The sequence below is a fragment of the Syzygium oleosum genome, unplaced genomic scaffold (assembly GCF_021117445.2).
Source record: "Syzygium oleosum isolate NSW1041296 unplaced genomic scaffold, Sole_v2.1 Sole_v2.07, whole genome shotgun sequence".
NCBI lineage: Eukaryota > Viridiplantae > Streptophyta > Magnoliopsida > Myrtales > Myrtaceae > Syzygium > Syzygium oleosum.
Window position 1 is genome coordinate 4633375 of NW_026607491.1, and position 22162 is coordinate 4655536.

The 22162-nt window shown below is 39.5% G+C and overlaps 2 protein-coding genes across 5 annotated transcripts; one reads left to right on the forward strand and one right to left on the reverse strand.

Moving 5' to 3' along the window:
- Positions 1-4343: 4343 nt before the first annotated feature.
- On the forward strand, positions 4344-7160 carry LOC115673802 (uncharacterized). Of its 4 annotated transcripts, XM_056313487.1 has the most exons (7): positions 4344-4419; positions 4646-4827; positions 5354-5459; positions 5820-5986; positions 6076-6151; positions 6330-6396; positions 6944-7160. In XM_056313487.1, the coding sequence occupies exons 2-6, from the start codon at positions 4669-4671 to the stop codon at positions 6344-6346; spliced, it is 525 nt and encodes a 174-aa protein (XP_056169462.1). In that variant the 5' UTR covers positions 4344-4419; positions 4646-4668; the 3' UTR covers positions 6347-6396; positions 6944-7160. The 4 variants fall into 4 exon arrangements, with proteins under 4 accessions (XP_056169462.1, XP_056169463.1, XP_056169464.1 ...); XM_030596045.2 differs by having other exon boundaries at positions 4348-4827; XM_056313488.1 differs by lacking the exon at positions 6944-7160 and having other exon boundaries at positions 4347-4827; positions 6076-6190; positions 6245-6392.
- Positions 7161-11631: 4471 nt separating this feature from the next.
- LOC115674438 (mitogen-activated protein kinase 3) lies at positions 11632-15127 on the reverse strand. The gene is made up of 6 exons (XM_030596837.2): positions 14857-15127; positions 14579-14708; positions 13789-13926; positions 13340-13672; positions 12692-12875; positions 11632-12158 (listed from the first exon to the last, which is right to left on the reverse strand). Exons 1-6 carry the CDS (start codon positions 15018-15020, stop codon positions 11989-11991), a joined length of 1119 nt encoding a protein of 372 aa, XP_030452697.1. The 5' UTR covers positions 15021-15127; the 3' UTR covers positions 11632-11988.
- Positions 15128-22162: the final 7035 nt, after the last annotated feature.

The window sequence follows — 22162 nt, forward strand, 5'->3', positions numbered from 1 at the left end:
AAAGTCTATGGAGGTTTTCACAATATTCGTTCCAACAGCAGATTGGACTGATGTTCGATGGATGCATGTGGGGATAACAATCGCATCAATCGTGAATTTTCAACATGAGAAGTGTGTAGTGTACAACTACTTCCTGATCTAGTCCACCAACATTACACGCAGTTTAATTCTTGTTTCTTTGGGAAAAAACTTTTCGTAAAAGTAATCGAGCCATCGCACATAATCCAAAAACAAAAAACATTCATCCCTATTATGCGAGTCTTGTTAACTATCGGTGTCCCAAGAGATTTGCAAAACAAACCTACGAATGTTTCAATGCATTGATTACTTATTATCAAAGTGTTTCGCCGGAATTCGACTCTACGATAAAATACCTTTTACCAAAAGTTACTATTCAATTTTCATTAGAGGAGACGGATTTTGTGGCGATTCCAGATAGGAAATATCATAAATAGACAAGAGAATCGAGAACTCACTTCAAACAAAATCGAATGTACACAAACTATGCTGGAATTTAATTGACGATGCAGCCTGGAACATAAAGATGGAATACTGGAAATTAATTATAGCAAAGATATACGTTGGAATTTAATCAACGAGAAACTATAACTACAGTCCAAGAATTGAAAGATAACTTGCTTATTCGTTTGTGCGCAGGGGGCCTCTGAATAGTACAATGTGGCTATTTAAAGTCTACAATTGATGGTTAACAATAGAGGTTACTATTAGAGGTTACAAGCAAAGGTTACAAACGGTTACATCGACTCTACTATCTCGACGGTTTCTTCCGCTCCACTATCTTGACGATTGTTTTATTCCACTACGTCGACAGTTACTTCTTTGACAGGTGCACTCGAGATTGTCAACTCCACTTTTTATCGATTCCTTCAAGCTATCGATTAATCAAGTTGTCGATTTTTCAAATTGTCCATAATTATGTTCATAAATGACCAAACTCCGCTCTCATTGACTAATTCTATCACATGTTGATAATAACCAAAAGTTGATAATTTTTTGTGCAATCAAATGCCCTCTTTAAAAGAATTGATTGATTCATCGAGTATTTGATTTTTTAAAATTAAATAATCAAGGGTCATCATGTGCTCCCTTGTCATTGGCAATTTTTTTTTTTTGCAGAATTTTATCTTGGTCAGATTCATCACATGACTCGTATTGTTCCACAAAAGGCACATTTTGTGTAAAATCTTCATGTGGCCCTCTTATCTTTGTCTTTAAGTAATTGCTCATACTTAGATAATCTTGTTGCCAATTAGAATAACTAGGCCAAATTTTGGCCTTCGAATTTTTCTCTATCAATCCACCAAAAGCCAAAATTTGTGAAGTCTTTCTCTGAAAGTGAAGTAAGGCATCTATTCTTAGCCCTCTTAAATTAAGCAACAAACCGAGCGATTGATTCATTATCGTATCGATAATTTCTAACCGAATTAGTCATCGAAATTTCAGGTTTTCTTCTATAAAATTGAGGATTGAATTATTATTCCATCTCAGCCTAAGTATGAATTGAATGAGGAGATAAATTTCGTATACCAAGTAAAGGCAACTTTTGAAAAAGACAGAGAACAAATTAAATCTCAGGAATTCTTATGTTTCTACCTCTCCACATTGGGCAATAATTGACCAATGCGTTCAAAAGGTTGACCGGTTTTGAATTTTCTTGTGTAAGGTATAGTGTCAACCTAATCATGATGTGGCTTCCTATATATTGGCTTGACCATTCCTTTGTCGGCCACTAGCTGTTGTAATACAAGTTTAGTCACTTAATAAGGATTCGCAAGTTCACACCCTTCTTGCCATTAGGTTTAGGGTAAATAGGATTTTCAAGCCCTTATAAAATCCTCACTGGTGGTGAAATTACTTGACCTAAATTATTTCTACCGTTTAATTGACTAAGAGTTGGAGGAACATACCCAGAAGCCGCTGTGTACGGTTGGATTGGAATGGACAGATTGAATGTCTTAGGCTTGGAGATGACGTCGCTAATCGCATTGATGACCATCCACCTGATCACATCAAAAATGTGTTTTACTATATGATTTGCCATCTTATTCTGCTATTCCTCGAACAACTTTTTCATGGTAGCCACTAAAGTAAGGTTTGATGCTAACTCTCTTCTCTGCTCCTCTGTCAAGTGCTGCGCGATTTCGATGTTGCCTCCTTGGCTTGCCTCTACTGTCGGAGTAGTTGAGGTTTCAAATTGGGTAGCTATAAAAACCGGGTTGTCACCTGCAACGTGATCAAGCTCTAGATTATTCCTTATTCTTAGCATCGTATCACCTTAAATCGATCACACTAGTTATTGGGCATGCCAAAAAGATGCTTCGCTGGAATTCGACTCCGTGACGAAATACCTTTCATCGAAAGTCGTTCTTTGATTTTAATTGGAGGAGACAAGTTCTGTGGCAATTCCAAATAGGAAGTATCATTGATAGACAAGAGAATCGAGAACTTCACTTTAAACAAAACCAAATATACATATACTTTGTCGGAATTTAATCAACAATATAGCCTGAAAACATAAAGATGTAATGCTGGAGTTTAATCAATGACAAGGCACCCAAGAATTATAGCAATAATACACGTCAGAGTTGAATCAACGACGCAGATCTATAAACTACAGTTAAGTAACACATCAGAATTTAATTTACGAAGCGAATCTGGAAACTGTAACTATAATGCAGGAATTGAAAGATAACATGTTTGTTTGTTTGTGTATGTGTATGTGTATGTGTGGGGTGGGGGATCCGAAGAGTATGAGCTATTTAAGTTTACAATCGACGGTTATCAATAGAGGTTACAAACAGATGTTAAAAACGTTTACCGAACGGTTATATCGATGGCTACATTGACTCAATACCTTGACAGTTTTTTCGACTCCATAATCTTGACGGCTGTTTTATTCCACTACGTTGACGGTTACTTTTTTGACAGTTGAATCCGAGATTGTCGTATTCACTTTTTATCGATTCCTTCGAGCTGTCGATTTATCAAATTGTCAATAATTTTGTTCATAGATGATCAAACTCTTTTTTTATCGATTAAGTTTATCATATGTCGGTAATAACTAAAAGTTGGTCAATTATTTGACTTAAACACAAAGAAAAGAAGGCATTCGCTAAATAAAGTGTTTGAGATATTCGTTAACCGCGGAGCACTCAGTCCACAAAATCCACCGATTGTACTGGTCAAAAGCGTTAGAAACACGGCACTGAATGCTCCCGTGACTAAAGCTAGGAGAGAAACCTGCATGGAGGGAGGACCTCGTGTTCTTCCTCCTGAGCACTCAATTTATTGAAGCCCACACATACAACTCCAATAGGACAAATTTGACCAAAGTGCCGTATGGGACATTCATTTCTTGTCATCACGTCATTTTCCAATGACATTCATTTCCCCTTGTCCTTGTCTACATTAACTGTATGATGCATTCTATATTGCGGAACAATTATTGAAATACATCAAAGCTTCTTTTTCTTTTGTCAAAAGAATCTATTTACGAACACAATTTCCTAGACCATCTTAAATTCTCCTTGCAATTACCTTGAGTCTTTCACGAGGAAGACAGTGCCTACAGACGAAGATCTTTCGGTTTTACTGTTGATTACCGCTAGATCAAACCACTTGTTTTGAGATCATTGTGCTAACATTTTAATATAACTTTTGTGAATTTATAGAAGATTTCAATTAAATGCAAGATTTGGCATGGATACGAATCTTTTTTTTGAACAGGTGCTTCTTTCCACTTGAGTGGGTTTTTATTAAAATTTTATTAGATTTTATAATGTCATTAGAGGATTTTAATTCACAAATACGATTGATCTATGATGAGGGTTAGAAAATCTGCCGTGCAACTATCTGATTTCCACAGGTATCGATCAACGAGTGTTGTGAATTATTTCCAAGATGACTCATCTTGATGTGATTCCAAAACCCTCTTGTTCTTTGATTCAGAGCATGCCACGGGCAACAACCTGCTATATAAGTCAAACGCAACGGCACGTCACACGTAGGCAAAACCAATGGTCGGGAAAACGCAACATGTCCACTTGGAGGAATGCTATACGCACACGTGGAGATAACCCGATGTCGATGTCACATGCGCCCATTTGGACCATTATAACATGCGGATCTCACAAGAAATCTGCACTATTCGATGATTGAGATGGAATGGACTTGCGTGTTCGGGATGCATGCGATAGTCTTTTTGGAAACGAGAATCGAATTGAATGAGAGCACAGGGGAACGTCACCTTCGCCCACATTTCAATCTATATATAAGTAGCTTCGAACGAAGACCGTTTTCATCACCAATCTCTCTCTCTCTCTCTCTCTCTCACCCCCCCCCCCCCCCTTCTCGCTCTGCAATCTTCACGTGCCGTCTCTGAGCAGTTGCTAGTTATCCGTTTGTTTCTCTCCTGCATATCTTATCCGTTGCCCCCCTCCCTTTTTCTGGATCTTCGAGTCTGTCTCTCTGCGCGTGTTCTTCTGTCACGGCCTTGTGTCTACCCAACACAAACCCCAAATCTGATCTTTATATTCTCATTTTCTTTGAAACGAAAGAGTGAGTAGTTTTGTTCGTTGGGTTCAAGTGTTTAGGGGGGAGTTTTTTTGTCTTTTTGACTGAGCAGTGTTGCGTCAAGTTGAGAGAATAATGGAAAACAGCAGAAGGCAAGTGGGCAACTCTTCTTCTTCTTCTTCCTCACCTAATAACACCAACGCAAGCAACAGTCTGGATCATCTCTTTGGTCCCAAAGACTCGTTTTCTCCTTCTTCCGGGAGCTTCGGCTCTATTTTCCCTCCACCATCCACGGTAACTCTCTCTCTCTCTCTCTAGAAGAGTTTTGAGGATGAGCCATAAAAACTGGAGTGCTTTAAGGTGACGGCTATGACACACTGGCTTCACATGAACTCGGAGTTTAATTACGAAGGTCGTGGCAGAGCCATGGCAATACTAACTGCAAATATGGGTCGTTCATAAGAATTATTACTTCTGAACCTTTTGCTTGGTATGCAAAGCTGAAGTGATCCTTTTTTTCCCTTCCTCTTTTGGGTTTGTTTATGAAGCAGTGCAAGAGAGTGCCCAATCTTCCAACATGTTTCCTAAAAATCAATATGATGCCTTAGACCTAAGCTGGATGCGAGTGATCTGAGTTGCAGTGCTGATTTTTCCAGTAGTCTTTGACTGAGCTGTCCTTTATTGCATTCAAGGCATGATTAGGGTCTTTATATATACTTTTTTCTAGTCTAATGATGTCTGTATATGGTTCTAGAGTTACTATGTTCATGCAATAAATGCTGTTTGCTTGATCTCCTTATGTATCCTCCTAATTATTCAGGTCCTAGGAAGGATTAACAACCATTCCCGTTCTGAGACATATATAGGCTCCCCCAGAAACCCGGATTTGGGAAATCAAGTCGGCAGTTGGAAATATGGAAATCCAGGTTTGTCGAACACAATACTGAAATAACAAAGTTTTGGAGTCTTCAATTGTCATTTTACTTTCTTATAATCACGTGAGAAATTGGGTGCGTCGATCAAATTAGCCAATTAATTCGCATTGGCCTTCTTCGTTTTAGAGGAATTTATATGGTGAGGAGTGTATATGACGGTATTGTGTGTACTAAAGTATATCACATGAAAGTTAGATCATGTGATTATCATGACAAGTTGCTATGTTTTCTGCCATGATATCGGCATGGTGTCGTTATCGACTCGATGTTTTACATCATCTTTCTTCTTTGTTTGACCTTTCTCATATGTTCTCATGTCCTTTCTATTCCTTATCTATTTGGCCAACTTAGGAGCGACTAAAGGTCAAAGCTTTAAGGGTGATGGGAATATTGCAACTAGCAAGGCCGAGAGTGCCATATACCAGAATGAAGCAGCTGAGCCATGTTACCTGAGTTCATCCATCTACTATGGTGGACAAGAGAATTATCCCCCGAGAACCGCCGAATCTGACTCCCTCGTAAAAACTAATTCGTCCTTTTGCTTTTAATCCAATACATAGCATCAATGCTTGTTAAGTATGAAACTTTTTTGGTTTTTATCTTTCAGTTCAAGAAAGACGGTGTCAATGATGATCCAAACGGAAGCAACTCGGACAGTGCTTCAAGAGGGAATTGGTGGCAGGGTCTGTAAACGTTCATCATCTCCTTAACCAGGATTTAAAATATATATATATATATATATATATATATATATATATATATATATATATATATATATATATATATATTCTGAAGAGCTTACTTTTCCCGGTTTGATTTAGAAAGGAAACCTAATATCTCTGTGAAAATTGGCAATTTCAGGGTCGCTCTACTACTGAGGCGTGCCTCTGTTACCATATATAACCTGTATGCTGACTGCCCTAAGCCGGTAAGCCTTTTCTTTTAATACATCCGTGCACCTGTTTTTTTAGTTGATAATTCTCTGGTTTTCACCCCAAACAGATTCTAAGTAATTTGGGTTTTGTTTTTCTTTTCCTGAATTTTTGCATAGATAAATTTCTTTACTTGGCTTCTGGACTCGTCGAGCACATATATTACCATAAGCCCTCGCAAAATGTCATGTGTACTCCAATGCTCAGTTGGAGAAAGAAGTTTTTGATCATGACTTATTCTGCCTTGTGTGTTAGAACTTATGTTTTTGTATCAAATCTACATACGCTCAAGAACATTTATATGATCTGGGAAACGGCACGTTTGACACGGCCATGACAAATGTGACATTGCCTCTTTCCTTCTAAGTTTTTTAGACAGTGAGTCAGATAGACTGAATCATGGGGTTATACGTCGTCATTCACTCTACTCGCAGTCGTAACTAACACTTGTCTATGCATATATGTACCAGTCACAACACTATACGTTCATATTTATGTGGGTTGTCATTACAGAACGAGAATTAATCTGAAGTTTTGTTGCAGGAACAGCAGACTCTAATCAGAATATGAAGGCATAGAGCAATGAGAGTAGAGAGTAGAAGTATGATGACCAACCGGGACTTGCGGCTTGATAGGGTCTTTTTTGTCTCTTCGAGTAAAGTTTCCCATGTCTATCTGATATGATGACAATCAATAGATCTTATGCAAGTTTCATTGTACTATGCTATTAAAGAAAAGACTTGTTAACTTCTCTCGTCGATCTGACCTTGTAACCCGGAAACTCTCACTTTGCTTTTCGATAGAGCATTTGATTGTCCAAAATTGAAAAGCGCAGTAAGGTGCGACTGCGTTACAAGTGCATTCTGGGTCGCGATATTCTCTGGCATACGAACATGATTAGCATCGGGAGCTACTTCATGAAGTTCTATACGTAGAAATGGCGTTTATTTTCCATCATTAGACAGAAGCGTAAGTATGTTTATTTGGCTTCAAAGATACATTCCATCTAAAAACCTATCGGCACGGAAACTTACAAGCCTCTCTAATAGATGATTGTTCATAAGCAATTGCAACTTGGAAGTCTCCCCACTTATTTGGAACCATTCACAGCTTCTAATGTTATGGTCTTGCTCTTACTATCAAGTTGGACATCTTTTAAAGTTTAGCCGCAGCCAAAGAATCTGTGAAGTGAATCCTCTCAACCTAGGAGGTAAAATGAAACGTTAATATCATTGACACATTAATAACACCAAATCAAAATCTAATGGAGCTCAATTAGTCAACAAGTCGCGTATACCGATTCACAGCGCATCAAGCTTTAATCGCTTGTTACTACTCCCTTATGCCCTACTGTCATAAATTGCCTATGAAATAGTTAAATCTATTCCTTCCGACGAAGGCGGGGCGGCAACAGCGGGCGATGGTGTGACATCCGGAAATTCCTACATCAATTACTAATATGTAGGAAATGAAGACGATAAATGTCACAAGTACAAATCCCAGTTGAATTATTGACTTTATCGTGCGCGAAAGCAACAAGTATTTACGTATCCGTGACTTTCGGAATGTGATTCCATTAGGATGTAATTGCCGGGCATTTGTACATAGGTTGATTATATAGAGTGAGGTGAACCACATATTGCCATAGTAATTGTTGGCAGGGATCGACATGCTCCGAAATACTTATAGAATAATTTTCAAAGTTAAAATTCACTAAGTTGAGATTTTCCTAATGTTCGATAGCTTTTGCAGAGAATTTCATTGGGTTTAAAATATTTTTTTGACTTATCGATGTTTAGAACAGGCACCGATTTTCTTGTATCTTTACTGAATTGCAAACTATTTTGACGAAGCATCAAATATCTTCTTTTTAATCACCCAAAGTAAGCCACTTGTCACCCTTTCACCTGAACACTTCTCTTCATTCTAGACCTAGTATTTAACCCACATGCTTTTAATGGTGCCATTGAACTTAGCCATCAAAATGACATCACTCATGACATTTTAACTCAACCAAGGTTTGTAGCATTCATTACAAGTGTAGTTAAGAAAAAGAAAATAAAAGAACACCCTGTTCCCCTTTCGTGGTCGAGACATCACTCCCTTCATTTTCCACTTCAAGAATTGCTTCATCTTCCTATCTTCCATAAACAAATCAACTTTTTCCGATTCAAAGTTTCAATCAACCTTCAACTATCCAATTAAGTTGTGATTTTAGCTCAACTTTCAAGAGTCTTACAAAGTAATTAAAGGCTTTGGTTGTTCAAAATTCCATTTAAGATATGTAGGATGGATCCCTGCCGTCACTACTTTTTGGAGCTTCCGTGTAGTTTGATTGGGAAATATCAAGATGAGCTTGTATTGTCAGGAGTATATACAAAGTGTAGTTATATTGTATGGGTCGTTGTGGGGCTATTAGAGTGGATTTCTATCGATTTGTTGCTTGGTATTGGAATATCGGCGGTGAGTTAGTTGGATTGTCGAAGGGTTTCGATGGTCCCCCTTTGTTGCAACGGCGATGGCATGTCGATGGGCAAGGTTGTTGATATGTAGTTCAGGAGCCTTTAGATTAATGCTTCCGACGATAACTTGTAAGGTTTGGACCAGTGTGTGCAAAGAAGGTGGAGATGGATTTCTATACATAATGTTTTGATGTATATTACTTGAGGTTAAATTATTTGTCAAATCGAAGATAAGTTAGTTATTTTATCGGAAGATTAAAGTGAAGTCAAAGTATATGTGCAATTGAGGTTTAAATTTTATGGAAATTCGAGTCGTTATAGATGGCTCGAGCAGAAGAAGATATAGAGTCATGATTTTTGCTGCGTTGCTCAGGAAAAAAATGGAAATAGTACGGGAAGAAGGAAAGAAAACTGGAAAATAAAGCAGGACCGCCTAATTAACCTAGTGGTGAGGTGCCAACCACTCCAGATAGGGAAAAATTCAATCATAAATTTTTTAATTAGACAAATTTAGTCATAAACCTTTTCATATTTTGCTAATTCAAACTATTCGGCCAATTTAAGTTGGAAATTGCTTACGTGAACGTCGGCTGTACTACGTGACACTAATATGGACATTTTCTAAAAAAAAATTTCCGAAATTTTTTATTAATTTTTCTTTTCTTCTCTTTTCTTTCTTTTTTTTTTTCCGCTGTGACCAGCAAGGGTTGTTAGAGCTCGTCAGCTACTGGGCGAGGCCACCTCATCGGCTGTGGGTCAAGGCGGCCATGGTCTCACTTGTGAGGTGACTTGGCGATGGTTAGGGCGAGGTGCAGGTGATTGGATGGTCGTGGGCAAAGGCAGCCATGGCCTCGGCAGCCGCGAGTGAGGCTACTTTCGCCTGCGGCCTGCTAGGCCATGGCAAGGGTGGCATCGCCTAGTGGCCGGTGAGCTCCAATAACCCTCATTAGCCATAGTGGAAAAAAAAAGAAAAAGAAAAAAAGAAGAAAAAAATAAATCAAAAAATAAAATAAAAATTAATAAAAAAATTCGAAAAAAATATTTAAAACTTTAAAAAAATTATCTATGTCAGTGTCGCCATCCTATGCCAGCCATGCCATGTAGGACGACCGGCGACTACGTTAGTAATTTCCAGCCTAAATTTGCCGGATGAACTCAATTGGCAAAACATGAAAATTTTTAGGACTAAATTGGTCTAATTAAAAGGTCATGACTGAATTAGTACCAACGCAATAGGCTTATAACTTTTTTGGTACTTTTCCCCTCTAGAGAAAGACTTTAATGTGTAAAGTTAACTGTTAATTCCATAAGATCTCAATTTAGTGTTAATTAGATAGCTATACGCGCAAAGCCAAACTAAAGTACTCGTAAAAGATGTAAGAAAAAAATGCAAAATAATTTTAAAGTTACATTTTTCTCTTATACGGAAATTAATTTCAATAATCAAAATGGCCATACTGCAAAAATCGTTGCTGGTTGAAAGAATTTATCCTCAATAAATTTCATATTCGTAACGGAAATATATGCTTCTTAAAAAAATTTCGCCATATGTTTCTCTTACAGAACAAGCTTTAGTCCGGTGTGTCAAAGGACGGTTCATAGTTTGCGAAGCCCATTGCCATTCATATTTTGCTTGTTTCCCTTTTTTCTTTGTGAATTCATCTCATAATAGAATAACAATGCGAGGACTTTCGCAATAAATATATACCTCAAATGACCTCCTCTGTCAAAATGTCCGGACTCCGATACAAGCTATAACTTGGGCGTAACCGCGCGACGCGCAGTCACCGTACCCGAGTTAAGAAATGTGAGAGAACACGGAAATTTGTATTATAAGCTTATGTTTGCTCAATTAGGATGTAAATAGGAGTTATCCTGTTTATAGAGATTAGGCAACCATCGAGTAAGGAATGAGGTGAAGAGATCAAGAGCTTGATCAATCCACATAACTGGAGCTACACGGATGATCCCCCAGCAGATATGCTATCACATGAAAGGACAATCTATCTCAATATGCTTGGTTTAGGCGCCGAATGCATTATTACCGGGCAATCTGAGCAGTACTTCTGCTGCCACAAGAAATTATAGCAGCAGTGGAGCTCTGCACTCCCATACCTTTGAAAACCGACAGAAGCCACGGAAGCTCGAATGCCGTGTTAGCAAGAGCACGGTACTCCGCCTTGGTACTAGTTTGTCCGTGTCCTGCGACCCGAAGAGATGAGACGAATCGCCAAGAAGAAACAGTACCCCGTAGTGGAGCAGTGTTCAGGTGGGATCACTAGCCGAATCAGCTTTGAAAATGCTCGAATTTATCTGTGTATGATCACCTCCCAGCATCACTAAACTCAGCAATTATGGATTTCAGCTTTGGGCCCGTTTTATTACCCAATAACAGAAAAAGCTATACCACAGATGAGACGCTCATCCAACAGACGTTCAGCTTCTTTTGCCGACGACTTTCTTGCAAGAATGGGGTCACTTCTCAAGGTTCGAAAACATGGAGTTGCCAATCTCATGATGAATAGATTGCCATCGAAAACCGGGGAAGGCGGAACCGCTCAACCACATCAGAGGCGTTACCGTAAGAACGCAAAGGCGAACGCAACAACCTGCCTCGCTAGCGATTCTTGCAATAAGATCCGAGAAATCTTCCGTAAACAAAAGGGATTGGAGCAGCAGAAGATGGAAAGGCACAGATAAAAGCTGTAGCACTCTGCTTTGCGTGTTACATACAGATTAGCTAGCATTCATAAACTGAAGCACGATTCAGTGAACACAAAAAGAAAATGATGATTATTCTAATACATCTTCCAGAACAACAAATTTACAAACCACGGTAAATATTACAACAAAATGAAGGAAAATGAAATAAAGCACGATGAGTGGAATACAAGCTAATTAAAGAATGCCAAAAGGCGTTGTGAGGAATTAAGCAGGCTTATTCAACTGATGGAGCGAAAGCTCAGTCCAAATCAGTGTTCGTGGTGTGGCATACTTACTCCATGGAACAATCAATCAACAGGTTCGGTTGCCTCAGTGAATATTTGCAACTCTTCATTTCGTTCCACTGCATTGTTTCCACTTTAGTTCGCAGTTCCTTGTTCATCATAAAAACTTTGAACAGCATCAAGCAAACTCTGGATTGAGCACTATAGCCTCCTGATATATCATATCCTTCATCTGCTCTTCTCCCAAGGGCTGTTGCTCAAACTCAAAAGAGAATGGGTGCGGGCACACGGGTTCATCAGCTATGTCGTGTAATCTTGCAAGATAAGGATGAGCAAGTGCTTCTTCAACTGCCAAAAGATGAGTTGATCGGTAAGTGCATAATTTACCAGAATAAGTGTTGAAGGTGGATCTGCGGTTAAAAGTTCTTTGATTGATATCTTGCCTCCATAAGTCATATATTAGGTCATGACAGAGCTTAAACAGGCGAAAATCCTAGGAATGCTTAGTTTTTGTCCTTGAAACACAGAAGCAACATATTGCATAAAATAAGTGAATGAACTTAGGAATGAACTTAAACGTACTCGTGCTACCATATCTGTTTGAACAAACAAAATGGATGGATGGACCATTCAACGACATTTTATGGCTCTGAAATTCTGTCACTGTTGACCAAAATCACTTTGTATTTGATATGGCTGTCTCTCACTCCAGACACCAACCATTATTAACATAATCCAATTTCCCTTAACAAGGCCAAGCTTTGATAATCTGGACGAGTTATAGGAGAATGGAATTTGCACTATCTAAGGTGTATGCACAAGTTCCTTGCATATCAGAGTTGGCAGAGGCCGAGAATAGAGGTGAGAAACATGAACATTACCTGTAATTCTCTTTGTTGGGTCAAATGTCAACATCTTATCAACCAGATCGATGGCCAAAGGATGAACATGAGGGAAAACACTAGTTAATGGTTGACGGGGATGTCGAGGAAGCTGTCTTATGTATCGGCGTGCATCCTCATTTCGCACAAATCCAAGATCGGTATCAGCTGGTGTGCCAAGAAGCTGAAAAATCCGAAAGCAAAACAATCATTCAGTCATTTGAATAAGACACAAAAGAGTTATGATCGCTACATTTGTGTTATTTCACATGAAAGAATGCTGAAAAGAAAAGAAAGAAAGTAGCTCCTTGCTGTAAAAAAACATATGATTTTCTAACTTCCTTTTTCATTCAATTCGGTCAAGGAGCTAAAAGGCAAATTATGATTGTTTTGGGAATTGATCCTAAGAGACATTTGCATCTTCACAGAAGGAACTCCAAACCATTATATAACACTGTTTGACATTTTCTACCATCTACATTCTGCAGTTAGTGGGATAAGGCCTAGTTGATGTTGCCGTCATTGTTGCACATGCATTTGAAGATGCACCAATGTTGTGTATTCGTACTTTATGGTGTTAATTCAGCCATAGTAAACCTTAACATGAAAGTACTCTAATTTTATCATTGAATCTGAATATTGCTTTACCTCTACGAGCAAACGCATCTGATGCACATGATCCTTCCCAGGGAACAAAGGCTTTCTGTTCATAAGCTCCATAAATATGCACCCAACAGACCACACATCTATAGCAGCAGTATAATCTGAAGAGTTCAACAGCAACTCCGGTGCCCTGTACCATCTGGTGACCACATATTCAGTCATAAATTCATTCTCCGCAGTTGGCCGTGCCAGGCCAAAGTCAATGATCTTGAGGTCACAATTGGCATTCAGTAAAAGATTGCTCGGTTTCAAGTCTCTATGAATAACATTCGCAGAGTGTATATACTTCAGTCCACGTAGAATCTGATACAGGAAGTACTGCAACAAAAGGAAACACATAATTTTAAGACGCTTCAAGCTTTCAAAATCTAATTTAGAAACTTAGTCAACGCCCAGAACATAGGGAGGAGCTACCAGCATGCGAAGACTAATACCTGACAGTGTTCTTCCGACAAGCCCTGGTTCGAACGGATAATTTGGTGAAGATCAGTGTCCATGAGTTCCATGGCAATGTACACATCAGTAAATTCTCGCCGCAAGGGAGGAGGAATCACATCTCTAATGCCAATAACCTGTTTTCATGCATAAAATTCCACCATTTAACCGCTGTTGATATCACAAAGAACAGATTTGTAATTTTAATATCTCAAAATTGAAGACTACATGTGATTGGCCTAGTCATCCAATACAGTTCCAATCATTGAGTTGACCCACTCCATAACCGAGACCCCACAAAGTATTATCCCGCGCACAGGATGCAGCAAGACTAACGATATCAACTCATCACCAAACTACTACTGCTTGAGCACATTTCAACGATGAAATCTGGATAGTGGCCCAAAGGGTCAGCCCTCGCAAACCCAAATTTGTCAACAGTATCATCTTGATTAGCTATACATGGAATAATTAACTTCAAATAATTCGATACGGATTTTTCCATCCTGAGCTAACAATTATGACACCATTAAAGCCATAGGTGTCCTGTAATTGCAGTTAACTATGGGCTCGACTTATCACATTAAAGTAAGCTTAAGTTAGTTACCGTATGGGGAATCGATCATTAACGAGTGACCTGCTTCTATACGAGAAGCGATTGAAATTTCAGAATTCTTGAAAAGACTAAACCATAATCAGCACCAATCGGTCTTAACGAGAGAGAGAGAGAGAGAGAGAGAGAGAGAGAGAGAGAGACACACACACACACGAACACAAACGAACACTCACGTTCTCGTGGTCCAGATGGCGAAGCAGCTTGATCTCGCGGAGCGTCCGCTTGGCGTCCATGTGGTTGTCGAACGCGTTCGCTATCTTCTTGATCGCCACCATCTCGTTCGTCTCCTTGTTCATAACAGAGCTGACGCACCCAGAGACAACGGCACGCACGCACAAAAAAAAAAAAAAGAAGAAAAAAAAGAGAAAAAAAAGATCCCGTCAGACCAAATCCCATCATCAGAAAAAGCAGCAACAGGAAGTCCGCGACGGCGGCGGCGGCGGCGGCGTACCAGACGATGCCGTACGCGCCGCGGCCGATCGGCATGATCGGGGGCTGGTACTTGGACGTGATCTCGAAGTGGTTGCCGAAGATGTCGTACTGGATGAACTGGCCGCCGTGGGTCGGGACCGCCGGGAAGTCGGAGAACTGGCCGTTCTGAGCAGCGTCCGCCATGGCCTCAACCCTCAACCCTCAACACACCTCACTTTCTCTCTCTTCCTCTCTCTCTCTAGAAATGCCTCTGGTATGGCGATGAAGAAGAAGATCGTTTTGGGGAGCAGAGGAGGTGTGGGGGTGGGGCGAGCTTAAGTAAAGGAGGAGGAAGGAGACGCGATACGAAGGAGGGGCGAAAACGCGCGAGGACGCGTCGGGGGCGGGGGGGGAACTGATCGGAGGGCCCACGCTCGAGCCGCCGCGGATCGACGGCCCAGATCCGATTCCGATCCCTTCCGGCGGGCCCCGCGCCTCCCTTTCCTTTTTCTTTTTCCCTCTGATTAAATTTAATTCGAGATTGGAGCAGCTAATTTATTTATACAATAATAAATAATAAATGATAATGCGGAAGAACTGTAGTAGTGTGGCAGATGAAACACGAGGTTTGACCGCTGCTCTATTATTTTAATTTTGTAAATTTGTGATCCACACATATATTATATTTGTATGTATGTATTGTATGTATTATGCGTATATAAATTGATCCTTTTCCTTGTTGTTTGGCGGGTCATCGTCTTAAATACGTATCTCCAATTCGGTTTCTTTTCCCGTCTTTTCTTTATTGTCTATTTAAAAATATCTTCATCGAAATATCCGATTACTATTGCAGCATCACGTCGCTCGAGAAATCGGTCTCTGTCGTTCCGTTAAAATAGTCAATTATGAGCGGAAATCGTAGGTTCGCAAATTCGTCTTTTAGCTTTTCGCTTACGGATCTGATCGTTCTTACGGTTTCGCTTTTGCAACTGTTCCTTCTATTTTCAAATATTTGGAAGGAAAGTGAATTATCAGTGGCCGATATGCGTTTCATGTGTAAACCTAACTCGAATACAAAAGGTCATGCAAGAACCGGCCCCGTTTCATTTTTATCTGCCGATAATCGAGTTGCTATTGTGGACTCTCCACGTAAGTGTTGGTAATATACTCACGTGATAGAAATATATATATAGTAACTTGTGACCTTGCCCTTAGGACTTAAGAAGCATCTCTAAGCAAAAATCAAACCCCAAACAAGGCGAAAACTTCGCGAACGATCAATGCAGTACCGATTCTTTACCAACTACATGTTCAAGGCCGTGGAACTTGAACATCCGTTCGAAAAGTTTCAGCACCAAAATTCACAATGCGCCGTCCTTCCGCCCTAGATCCGGCTATCCGATCCGCCCTTTTCTTGAAACCTCGGCTCTTCAATTTCGTTTTAATCGCCAAGACGGGGAAGCGGTATACCAATCTGCAAAGCTAGGGCAATGGCACGGAAGAAACCGGGTTGGAAGAAGACGGTCCCCTCGCCTCGCCGGGACGGTCAACGGTCAACGGGGGTCCGGCGGGAGACTGGTGGTTGGGTTGGCTCGGCTCGGGTGGGGGTTGGCTAGGGTCCAAAGAGGAGGACTATGCAAAAAAACCCTTACAATATGATAGGGGTTAAAAGGGAGTGTTCCCACACGTCACGTTTGCGGAACCCCCTTTTCCGGGGGTCCCAAAGTCTCTTGCGTGACCCCAAAATTGACCCATCTCTGGGATTCGCCTCCCCTTTGGACTTCCCATACTTCCAGCACTTAATCCTCGCGTCGATGTGTCCATGTGTGAGGCGACGGCCTCTTATCGATTTGGCAGTACGTAGACGTGTGGGGTGTTGGTTTTTTAAGGGGCCAAAGAATCGTTCGGAGCGGCGACCTGGTTTTGACCATTTCCATGCTCCGTCACGGCTTCAAATCTCTCCCGTTCCGTATGTCTGGGCGCCTTCGCGCGAATCGGGATTCCGCCGGCGGCGAACGGCATGAGAAAAACCCCGTGCGTTCGTAGAAGAGATGATAAAGGAAAAAGTAGAGATCGAACTCTCGTGCGAGTCGATCGAATGCCGGATGCCGGCTTCCGGAGGATGTATTTTGGCTTTCGTCTTATTCTTTATAACGCGAGATCATTGCTCTAAAAAACTTAAGTTCTTAAATCGTCGTATATAGAAGGCGCGATTTAACATTTAAATCCCAACAATCCCGACCATGCAAAAACACATAATAATGGAAGCGAATAAAGGGGGATCTCGAGAGATCCGAACTCGAAACCTTCCCGCTCCGATCACCATAAATTTTTTTTTTATAATAAGATTAGTACCTATCGTTTTCAAAAGTAGCACTAGACGAAAGGATGATATAACGTTTTGATTATCCCATCAAAACGCAGCGAATTGAAATCTCCCCGTCATTATTCTCACGTCATATCTCCTTGCGAGACGGAACCGCGAAGAAGACCCGAGTCTAGCTAATCAATACAAAGTTCAACGCACCCCTCCAAAAGTCTCGAGGATGTTAAATCAATCAATTGGGTTAGCATCAGAAAGTCCACGTCCGATTGGTGGTGGCGGTGGCGGTGGCGATAGGGCTTTCAATATGGTCTTTCTCTCTGACCCAGTCCCTGTCGCATCCGATAGGCTCATGCATTGACAACAAAAAGGATAACGATACCAAACAGTGCTTAAACATTAGCCAAATATATAACGTGATCATTGAACTTTAAATTCATGTAATAAGATCCGTGAATTTTTTATACATATTCAATTTAGCCCTCAGACTGTATGGAAATGTTCAATATCGTCCTTCTATTAATTCAAGTTCAGGGACAATATTTTCAAACAGTCTAGAGACTAAATTGAATATGTACAAAAAGCTTATGAACCACGTTGAAAAAAATCAAAAGTTCAGGGACGGCATTGCACATTGAGTTAAAGTTCATGGATCACATTGAATAAATGTAAAGTTCGGAAATCACATTACACGTTAGGCTAAATTTAAGAGACACTGTTTGTATCATTTACCCGCGACAAAAGCTAATCAACGAGCGCAACTGGATAAAGATCAGAGGGAACCATTTTTCTCGAAACCTCGAACGTTGACCCTTTGAGTCCCGACGGAGACCCACCATACCACAGCACACCCTTGGAAATGTCAAAAAAGCAGCAACGAAAATCTTCTCCGGCGCTTTCGTCTGGCCACACGGTTCATGAGCCACATCAAGTTGGCAACGTAATGGCTGACCTCTTTTGGTGAATTTCCATCATGGCGTTTGATTGAAATTTCTGATGTGCTCTGGGCCACGCCAGCGATTTACATGGTCAATCTTCTCTGACAACGCCGCGTTGGCGAATTTCGGCTATCGCATTTTATGTGCTCTGGCCGGAATCCGATCGATTTTGGAACAAACCGGTGATGTGGCGGACGCCTGGCCAATTTTAGGATGCCGCGTAATCGCTCCGTTGGCATGATATCAAGTTTTCACGATTTGGTCAAATTTTATTATGAAGAAGTATATTTTTAAAATCAAAAAATAAAAAGTGAATGTATTCTTTTATATAACATCGAAATATCGAAATGCACAATCATTTTCTCGCAGAGCTTTCTCACCCTATTTATGTGAATATATAATAGATGAATAATCATTCTATGAGCAATCTTTTGAACATTTCACTTCATATCGAAATAAGCGTAGAGATCCAATCACTATATCATGAACTGATAAAAGAAGGAATGCATTTTGCAAAAATAAAAAGGATTTGCTTTTGTTCTGTAAGGACCCAAAGTATTTCTTCACTATAACTATATATATTTTGGAAATCAATATCAAGTCACGATTGAAATATAAAATAAGATTAAGTGATCGGGAAAATTACAAAAAAAAGTCATAAACCTATAATATTTGTGTCAATTCGGTTTTAATCTTTCAATTGTGTCAACTGAGTCCTAAACATTTTGATAATTTGCCAATTTAGTTTCAGCCAATTTTGGCCGGAAATTGATAATATGGATGCTAGGCGTTTTACGTGGTATGGCCAATGCTGAAATGGACAATTTTTTATATTTTATATATTATATTATATTTTCTTTCCTTTTCTTTTTCCTTCTTTCTCCACTGGTCGCCGGGCCTCAAGGAGAGGGTCGGCGAGGCTCCACCTCGCCAAATCCAGTGAGGTCGAGCTTACCCGATCCCGGCAAGCACGAGCCTTGCTAGGGCCTGGCGACTGAGAGGAAGAAAGAAAAAGAAAAAGAAAATAAAATAAAGTTGTATAAATTGTAATTATCCACGTTATCGTCGGTCGTGCCACGTAAGACGCTTGGTTAAACATCATCAATTTCTGACCAAAATTGACCAGAATGACTAAATTGGCAAATTAACAAAAGGTTTATGACTCAAAATTGGCACAATTGAAAGGTTGAAGACATAATTAGCACAAATACAATAGGTCTAAGACTTTTTTGATAATTTCCTCTTACAAGTGACCAGCCACCATTGAAACTTACCCCCTTTAAGTGGAATTACAACTCCTTGGGCCCGCTAGGCTTGATTTAGCCACCAAGACCCAAAGTACGAACCCGTGGGGCTTGGGCAAGCGTTTTCTTTCTCAAGCATGCCCTCTTTACTAAAATTTTTAGAGTGCATTCGTTTAACGGAAAATAAGCGATTTAGAAAATATTTTTAGAAAAATGATTCCTTTTATCGTTTAGAAAAATTATTCAATGAAAAACATTTTCATCATCGATAACAATCTATGCTAACTATTTTTGTGGGCGATCCTTAGAGTGCGTTTGTTTCACGGAAAACGTAATGTTTCTGAAAAATGTTTTTCGAGAAATCATTTTCTAGGAAAATGGTTAGTTTTCCTTTGTTTGGTGATATGTGATCGAAAAAGTTTTCTAGTGTTTGGATGTCATTTGGAAAATAATTTCAAAATGCATTTGTTTCGCCAACCTGCGCTTGTGGCCTATCGCCGAGGCCAGCGACCGGCGGAGGGAGGAAGAAAGGAAAAGAAAGAGAAAGAAAAGAAAAATAAAAAAAGAAAGAAAAGAAAAGAAAAGAAAATAAATTCAAGATAAGCAATTTCGGAAAGTGTTTTCACCTTCTTAGATTAGGGAATTCACTTTCTTGATTTTATACATGAATGTTTTCTTTGACTGGAAAGTGTTTTCAGTTGACTTATTATTTTCGGTGAACCAAACGGGTGAAAGTCCGGAAAGTAGATTCCCGGAAAACACTTTTCCTCAAACAAATACATCCTTAGGGTGCGTTTGTTTTACGGAAAATGTAACTTTTTGGAAAATATTTTACGGAAAATCATTTTCCAGGAAAATAGTTAGTTTTCCTTTGTTTGGTGATATGTGATCGAAAACATTTTCTGGTGTTTGGATCTCATTTGGAAAATGATTTCAATCCCGTGATTTTATCTCAGGCAAAAAAAAATTTCGAATTTTCAAATATTTTTATTTTTAAAAATAAAAAAGAAAAAGAAAGAAAAGAATAAAATATTAAAAAAAGTAAAGGGAAGCAATTACGGAAAGTGTTTTCACCTTCTTAGATTAGGGAATTCACTTTCCTAATTTTATACATAAATGTTTTTCTTGATCGGAAAGTGTTTTCGATCGACTAATTATTTTCAATGAACTAAACAGGTGAAAGTCCGGAAAATAAATTCCCGGAAAATACTTTTTCTGAAACAAACGCACCTTAGTATGTTGTTCATTTGTCGGTGGGCATGAATAAGGATTTTTAGGCATAGTATCTAGCTCAGTCCAATCCACTGAAGAGATTTACCAATTTACCACCAATGCGCACAGCCTATTTATGTGCATCATATAAAGTTTTACCTAAGTTGGCAATCGTGCCTCCTGATTAACATTAAATAAGTGGAAAACATGGTGATTTAATCACAACATTTTTCACATCTAAAACAAGTATATCACGACCCAGACTAGCTTTTGACAGTTCAATCACTTATCGAGTTGACTTATGAGTGAGGAGACAAGACATGACTTATGCAATTTGAAAATCTAAAAAAGTTACAACTTATATAATCATCGAAGGAATTTGAAACCTCGAATCCATGCGCCGATATTTCGAAGCCAAAGTTTAGAAATGAATTCTATTAAGCAATGGTAGACTTATTAAGACCCGTCTACCAAATTGGCTTACTCAAGCAATATGCCGAATTATAAGTGGCCCTTTAAACAAGTGGGTCATATTCAAGAATTTGTCATTCTTCGACACATTACATAGGAAAGCATTTTTATAAATCAATGTTAGTAAATTGAGCGTTTTCTAATTCTAAATTGGTTAGTTTTTTAAGTGGTTTATACGTGTCCAAAGAAGAGCGTGTTGGTCGGGGAGGAAGCCCGTGCGAGTTGACTCCATGTCCCGACAGAGTCAAATTTGGAATTGGGCCATTGCTCTTTCCGCAATTATAAATCGCACAACATGAAAAAAATAAATGCGGACCGATTCACGATGAACCAAATCAATTGCAACCATTAATTATGGAGACCTCGCTAAATCTAACAGAGGTGATTACCCTCGATTTGGCCTTAGACTCGAACAAAAATTTGCCGAGTGAATTAAAGCCGCAAAACCATCCAAATCTTTTAGTCAGTGAAACGCAAGATTGAATCACGCTAGATCATATTGAAGCCAAGACCCGATCGACTAAGGTAGCGTTGATGAACGCTTGCTGAAATTAGTTTCCTTTACAAATTTTCTTCACCGGGTAGTTTAAGTAGGGCTAGTAAATGTTGATACGGCTTAAGCAAAGTACCAAACAGATAAAAAGGAAAATCTTAACATAGATTAATCAGTTTTTATAATTAGTTAATTATTTCGCTTGTTAAATAGAGATGGGATGTTTCGACGCTGACATGATTATAAATGTGATTATGATATGTTGACACCAACTGTTCAGCTCTAGGTTCAAATAATAAAACCAGTAGAATAGAAATGGGAGTTGTGGTGGGTTCATACTCTGGTACATTTTTAAAGAATCGGTGCCACTAGAGGCGAGAACCGATCTGGGATGGATCTTGAAATCGGACCAGACTTACCTTACCTAGTCGGTTTCGGTTCGGTTCTAAGGTCTACAAGGTAGGTGCCATTTTCTGAAACTTATGAATCAGTTTTGACGTGGTAGGTTTTGATTTTCGAGTCCGGAATTTACCTACCCTTGAAACCGTTTATTCTTACTTGGCGACTATTGGTCCCGACAAGGTAAGTTCCAATTTCTAGTGGCATCCAATCTATCTCCAACTTGATGAATGCCGGCACATTGAACAAACTTTGGGGATATGTAT